The sequence below is a fragment of the Oryzias melastigma genome, linkage group LG16, assembly GCF_002922805.2.
Source record: "Oryzias melastigma strain HK-1 linkage group LG16, ASM292280v2, whole genome shotgun sequence".
Lineage (NCBI taxonomy): Eukaryota > Metazoa > Chordata > Actinopteri > Beloniformes > Adrianichthyidae > Oryzias > Oryzias melastigma.
The window spans coordinates 18,792,091-18,799,654 of record NC_050527.1 but is presented as its reverse complement, the minus strand read 5'-3'; the positions used below and the strand labels follow the sequence as shown (position 1 = coordinate 18,799,654).

Genomic DNA, 7,564 nt, shown 5'->3' with positions numbered 1-7,564 from the left:
GAACCGTGACCAGTAAAACTCTGGCATGATCCGAACTGTGAGTTTTGTGATCCATTACACCCCTAGTTTATTCTGAACAATAGGATGACAGTAACAGCTGTTTATTTTGTATAGAAGTCTATGGGGTTTTGGCTTCGTGGGACCAGCAGGTACTTCCTGTTTGGAATGCCAGGGGGAGGGGGGTACTCTGTCCAGTTCCTACAGCCTGTCAATGGTCAAGACAGAAATAAAAACCTCTGTATCATCACTAAAACACACACACACAAATTCAATACACTTATAAGAGGTATATTTGTTATGACGATCAAAAAATGTGGTTTAGGTTGTGTGAAGCGTTGCTTTTTTGCTGTCCTCTGGTGAAAGATCGTCTATCCAGTTAATTTCTGTCAGAGGAACACAACAGCAAGGTCTGCTCTGCAATGGAACTGCAAACATTCCTTGCCATCCTTTGGCGATGGTGTCACACAGGACGAGCTAGCAGCACGCTAGCGGTCTACACCACATATGCCCCATGAGAACAAACTGCTCAATGGAAGCGAGGCTTAACTGAGTTGAAACGCTCGCCTTACCGGACCGGACCGCTCAGTGGAAACAAGGCTATAGAGACCTCTGAACAGCGAGAAACTCATGGAGCACAAGCGTGTGTTGGTGTTTCACATGTTACCTTCTCCTCGTTTTGCCGTCTCTTGATACATCTCCCAGAGTCTTGAAGCTGTTTTTAGAAAACGGAGAAGGACATTCAGACAAAGTCACCCAAAAAACAAATTCAAACATTTGACAAAGTAAAGCAGCAGGTTGAGAGGCCATAGGTCGAGCAGCTGTACAGTGTACTCACATCTACAAATGCTTGTTTAACTCTATGTCTGTGTTAGATCTGCATGATCTCAGGCAGGGCTGGCCGACCCACGTGCTTGTGTGAGCCTCTTCAATCTAACTCGTTTCCACTTCTGCTTCATCCTCAGAACTTTTTTCATTTCTTTCTTCTTTTCCGGTGACAAACTTTATTGTCTGCTTCATCACTGAGAACTGCACAATCAGGGTTTGCCTTCTGGAAGATCAATGAAGGAAGATCTAATCCGACTTCATCTAAACCACATGTCAAAGTCAAGGCCCAGAGGGCCGGATCCGGCCCTCCGAGTAATTCTATCCGGCCCTCCAGATCATTTTATTTTATTGTAACTAATGGCCTGATTTTATCTTGTGCTTATTTCTAAGTATATATATATATATATATATTTTATAATTGTGTGTTAATTTAGTTTTAAAGATTGTCACTCTGCTAGCTTTATGGACTATTTTTGCATTTAGTAAGATTTTTTTAGGTTGTTTTGGAGTTTAGCTAATATTTCAACTGCATGCTAGCTGTTTTGGCTGATTTAGGCTTTTCTTTTTAAGATTGTTTAGGCTGTTTTGAAGTGAGGCTAATATTTACCCTTAAAAATGTTTTTAGAATATTATGAAGTTTAACTCTTTTTTTCCAGGCACATGCTAGATGTTTTGGTTAAACACATTTTTCTTATTTTTTTGTTTTATTAGGCTAATTTGGCATTTAGCTAATACTTTAGCTGTCTATCAGCTTCAGCGTTCTCAGCAAACAACTTCAGTGATTTCAGCTATCAGCTTCAGCGTTCTCAGCAAACAACTTCAGTGATTTCAGCTATCAGTTTCAGCATTTTCAGCTGTTAGCTTCAGCGTTTGTAGTAATCAATTTCAGCATTTTCAGTGGCCAAATTCAGCTGACAGCATTCACACTAGCATTATACAGGTAATGCTATATATCTAGTTTTACAAATATTTTAGTATAATTTTTTCTGTAAAGATTACAGAAATGAATTATTTTAAAAATGTGCCTATGTGTGGCTTTCTGGAAAGACATAAATGTTTATGTTTAGGCTGTGAGTTTTACACTTTTTCTGTTAGCCTACAGAGCCCGGCCCCCCATAATTATGTCAAAAGGTTACGGTTTTAGAGTATGTACATGTTTATCCAGTTCGGCCAGCGACCTAAGGTGTGTTTTGGATGTCGGGCCCTAGTGTGATCGAGTTTGACACCCCGGATCTAAACTCTGACTGAAAAACACAGAGCTGGTCTGGATTCCTCCAGCCCGCCCCTCCCTGCTCCTCACATGACCCTCAGCTGAGCCTCATTTCAGCTCAACACCACCGTTTTCAAGCGAAACGCAACCCACAAACTGTTACCGGAAACCGTAACCGACTTCTACCTACTGACAGGAGTTGTAAACATTCATGGAAATGCCTTTTCGACGGTTTGTGTCACCGCCACTAAAGCCGGGCTGCGCTTTAAGAACCGGAAGTGAGCAGTCTACGAACCCTGAGGACAGGTCCTGCTGCACCACATGCAGCCGTTCCCGAAAGTTTTCAAACATCTTCCTTCGGCTCCAAAGAAGCGATTTCACTGTCTGGAATATCTCGATGCTGCACAGCTCTGCTCTATGACGTCATCCACGTAAACACAGCTCCGCTGCATAGCGGGAAATGTGCTCCATACCGCCACCACCTGGCGTGGAGGGAGAATGGCAAAGTTAACCGGTCCAGACCAGATGTGTGCAACCTTTACCTTTAAAAGAGCCATTTGGGATCGTTTTCTACTGATCACAACCTAGTAGCTGCAAAGTTTTGTTTTGATACTGCTGTGCATTCATTACAATGTATTTTTTTAATAAAAAAAAATATGAATTATGCTTCTTTTGTGGCACGAACAAAAACAGAAATATATAAAGAAAATTGTCTTAACATGTGAAGTTATTTTTTAAGTCTGACAGAAATCGACCTGAATGGCTCTTTACAGGTTGAAGGTTGCAGATCCCTGCCCTACAGACACAAACCCTAAATCCTTCAGTTTGTTTACTCTTGTATTTTCAACAGAAAAACAGAGTACATTTAATACTTTTATATCCTATAAATCCTTCCTGAGGAAGTGCATTAAGCTTACATTAGAAAATCTGTTTGATCGTGTTACTAATTATTTTAATTAAAGATGAGGGGATCTGTCCAGTGAAGTCCAGACATGGAGTGATGAAGGTGGTTATTAACTTAGTGGTATTTTCTCATTACCTCTGTCCTACTGTCTTGTTAACAAGCAGCATTCCAGCATGGTGGCAGGGGGCTTGGATAAATCCCAGAGGATCCTGGGTAGTCAGAGGCATTGCTAAGCTGAGTTCAGACCAGCAGAAATCATGTCTGTGGTTGAGATGTGAGAGATTGGGTAAGAAATTGTCAATGTTGTGTAACCTGGGTATCATCCATCCATCCATCCATCTATCCACGTTTGGAACCTGCTGAGTCCCTTATGAAGTCAGACGGTTGCTTGAGCTTGTCCTAGCTACTGCTGAACAAAAGAATAGGTCACCAGTCTGACACACAACCACACACTCTCACTCACATTTACACCTATAAGCTGGATAGTCGGGAGAAAACCCACACGTGGAGGAGGAGAACACACAAACTGCACACAGAAAGGATCCGGTTGGGATTTGAACCAGGTTCTTCTCCCTGTGAGACAAGAGCCAGAAATGTTCCCTCCCACAGGTCATGGTTTGGCTTGAGGACGCTCACAGGCATGCTGTTCCTCTCCAACAGTTCTATGAACACGGGGTCAGTTCTGATGCTGGGGGACTGAATGATAAAGTCAGTAAAGAAAAACAGGTTAAAAAGAACAATGACTCAAACTGTGTCATCAGAAACAGCTTAAAAAGTAGCAGCACGTCTTTTTCATATGGGCTGTCTTAATTAAATGTAATCTATCAGTGTAACCCAACAGCTGATAGGATTAACATTCTTTAACACGTTAAGCTTAATATAATGACTGAAAGTAACAGCATGTCACCAGCAGGACTGAGAGGAGCACTTCAACACATATTAGATTGTGTTGTAATGATTTTGTTCTAACTCTGTCATTGTAAGGTAAGGGATTATTTTTGAATAACGGTGATCTGTAATCTATTACAGTGTAATCAAGTAATCTGAGCCTCACTGGTCACTAGGAAATTCTTTACCTAGATCTATGCTGGGAGGTTTCTTGAGTTTTGAAGACATGTCTACTGACCCACCTGGAAACATGTGGTGTTGTTCCCTACATTCAAGGGGATTTCAGGTCTCTCCCTGAACAATGTCCAGATGATAAATCCTTGTCCTCCTTCCATTCGCTTCTCTGTAACTGGAGTCGTTAGGGCGGTTCCTCTGGCGCCTAGCCCGCTGTACCATCGACATATTCAGAACAAAAATATAAACACAACACTTTTTTTTTTTTTTAATAATCCAAAGAAGGGCTGCACGGTGGCGCAGTGGTTAGCACTCTCGCCTCACAGCGAGAAGGCCCCGGTTCGAATCCCGGCTGGGACCTTTCTGTGTGGAGTTTGCATGTTCTCCCCGTGTATGCGTGGGTTTTCACCGGGGACTCCGGCTTCCTCCCACCATCCAAAAACATGCTTCTTAGGTTAATTGGTGACTCTAAATTGCCCCTAGGTGTGAGAGTGAATGTGTGTGTGATTGAGGCCCTGTGACAGACTGGAGACCTGTCCAGGGTGTACCCTGCCTTCGCCCATCAGTAGCCGGGATAGGCTCCGGCACCCCGCGACCCCGAAAGGGAAGAAGCGGCCAAGAAGATGAATGAATGAATGAATCCAAAAGAAATACGATCCACGAGCGTGCTTGCTTTCACTGACGCTCCTAGCGGCCTGGGAAGAGCGTGGAAGCTTTCGTCAGACATCTCTAAGAGCTTGCTGAACACTGTGATTTTGGATCTACTAAAGATGAGCAAATAAGGGATCGCATCGTTATTGGAATCCTGGATAATGACATATCACAGAAACTAAAGCTGGAGCCAGATTTAACGCTGGAAAATGCCATAAAAATGCCTCGTCAATCAGAACTGATCAAGATGCAAAATGCTGGCTCCAGAGATCTGGAAAGTGAAGTGAATGCTGTAAGCCAAAAATTTTAACAGTTCAGACCCTATGGATGTCAGGGCCCAGCCAGTCATGTCCTTCTTCAACCACCAGAGGGAGCCCTCACCTGAGTACCAACTGCATCTGCCATTCTTCCGGACTCCAATTCCCATCATGCACCAGCCGCCATTTTCCTGTCACCACCAGCTGCTTGTCATCTTCATCAGTGCTGTATATATTCCTGCTCCTCACTCAGCTCCCTGCAAAGTCTTGACCTGTTTCTCGTCAGTTTCAGTCATTCTAAGCATTCCTACTTTTGCCTGCCTGTGTTTTGACTCTTGCCTGTTTTTTGTCTCCCGCCTCGCTCCAATGTTTGACCCTGGCCTGTCTCCTGACCACGTTTTGCCTTGCCTTTATACTTGTTACTTTTTCTATTAAATTCAAGTTGCACATGGATCCACTCGGCTCAGCTCCTTCGTTACAATGGAAGAGAGCACGTGAAATCTAAACTCTTTCAGCACCATCATGGAATACCAAAATCTGCACTTGAAGATAACTGTTCCAGATGTGGGAGGACACATGAGTGCAGAGTGTGCCCCGCCAAAGGAAAACGATGTCGTAAGTGCAACAAAACCGGACATTTCCAAATGGTGTGCAAATCAAAATTTGTTGGAGCTGTGAAAAATGACTATGCTGTTAAAGATGACAGCAGTGAATGGTTCCTAGGGTCCTTTTCCACTGATGTAGATTCTGAGGATGAGAAATGGTTTGCTGATATTCATGTAAATGGCTCTGTAGTTCGACTCAGGATTGACACGGGCGCAGATATCACTGTAATATCTGAAAACACTTACCGCAACCTGCCAAAACGCCCAAGTCTAGAAGAGACCAAGGCAACCTTCACAAGTCCTGGGGGGAAAATGGTTTGCAAAGGCAGATTTCATGCAGAGTGCTTCAGAAAAGGTGACAAGTACACATTTTGGATCTATGTGATGGAAGGTCCGTTCCCCACTAATCTGATGGGACGTAAACAGGCTGTCGAAATGGGGCTCGTTCTCAGTGTGGATGGACTCGAGTTATCGGAAGATGTTTTTGGTGACATTGGACTCTTACATTGCTCTCCAGTAAAAATAGAGCTCCAGGCTGATTCAACGCCTTATAGCATATCTACTCCGCGTCGTATCCCTTTCCCCATTTTGCCTCAAGTTGAAGAGGAGCTAAAGCGGAAGCTGTCTCTGGGCATCATTGAGGACGTTAAAGAAGTCACAGACTGGTGTGCTCCTATGGTGCCTGTTGTGAAGAAGAACAAAAAGGTTCGGATATGCGATTTTATAAAACTCAACAAGACTGTAAAACGTGAGCGTTTTATTTTGCCTACACTGGAGGACATCGCACCAAAACTTTCTGGAGCAACAGTGTTTTCAACTATGGACACTTCAAGCATATTCTGGCAAATACCGCTTGATGCCAGCAGCAGGAAGCTCACAACCTTCATAACCCCTGCAGGTCGTTTCTGTTTTCGACGATTGCCCTTCGGCATCACGTCCGCACCAGAAATATTCCAGGAGAAGATGAGCACTATGTTAAAAGATCATGCTGGTGCAGTGGTTGTGATGGATGATACCTTAGTTTTTGGAAAAGACAAAGAGGACCACGACCAAAAACTCAAAGAAGTGGTCAAGACTATCAGAGCTTCTGGTCTGAAGCTGAATAAGGCCAAGTGTCAGTTTGGAAAATCCGAAATCCAATACTTTGGACCCATCATAGGTAATCAAGGGATCAAACCTAACCCAGATAAGGTCAGCGCTATCACTGAAATGCCCAGTCCCTCCAATGTCACAGAGCTACGCCAAATCATTGGCTTGATCAACTACCTGGGAAAGTTTCTTCCAGAACTCTCTTCTGTCATGCACCCCATCAACAGCCTGCTAAAGAATGATACTGTGTGGAGTTGGGGGGCGGCTCAGGACACAGCTTTCCAACAAGTGAAAACCATGTTGACTACTGCACCCGTCCTGGTATATTATGATACCAGTAGACCAACGGTGGTCAGTGCAGATGCTAGCAGCTATGATTTAGGAGCAGCTTTATATCAGCTTCAGGAGGATGGACTCCGCCCTGTTGCCTTTTGTTCTCGGACACTTACAGAGACAGACCAAAGAGACTCACAGATCGAAAAAGAATGTCTTGGCAGTGTGTGGGCCTGTGAGAGGTTTGTAAGATACTTACTAGGCATGGAAAAGTTCTGTTTACAGACAGACCACAAACCACTCATCCCACTTCTGACACCATGTCATGAAACTCTCTGAGTCATGCGCTTGCAAGTTAACACTTTATTATAAACTTTAACTGTACAGGCAGTAGCATTCGGTAGACTTTCTACTCTCCGTCTTTTATGTGCCTTTCATCCGCACATTCCCTGCAAAACACACATTACAAAGACTACAATGACCCCTGTTGGCAGGAGTCAGAAACTGATAGATAGATAGATAGATATACTTTATTAATCCTTCCGGAAATTAGGTGGCTGTCCTTGCTCCATTCACACAACGCAGTTTAAACAGTGACAGGCACAAAATAAAAATATAAAAACAAGTAAAATTAGTAACATAAAACTAATAAGTTACATACCATAAAAGCAGCTTAAAATCAGATAAA

The 7,564-nt window shown here is 43.4% G+C and overlaps 1 protein-coding gene across 1 annotated transcript in view; it reads right to left on the bottom strand.

The window, feature by feature from the left end:
* The window catches only part of LOC112152004 (dysbindin-A), a 17,375-nt gene extending 14,854 nt beyond the window's left edge, over window positions 1-2,521 (bottom strand). The window contains exons 1-2 of the mRNA XM_024281205.2: window positions 2,331-2,521; window positions 665-712 (exon numbers count right to left, since the gene is read on the bottom strand). Coding sequence (XP_024136973.1) covers window positions 665-712; window positions 2,331-2,386 — 104 coding nt within the window. The 5' untranslated portion in view covers window positions 2,387-2,521. The remainder of the gene's footprint in view (window positions 1-664; window positions 713-2,330) is intronic.
* Between the last annotated feature and the right edge of the window lie 5,043 nt (window positions 2,522-7,564).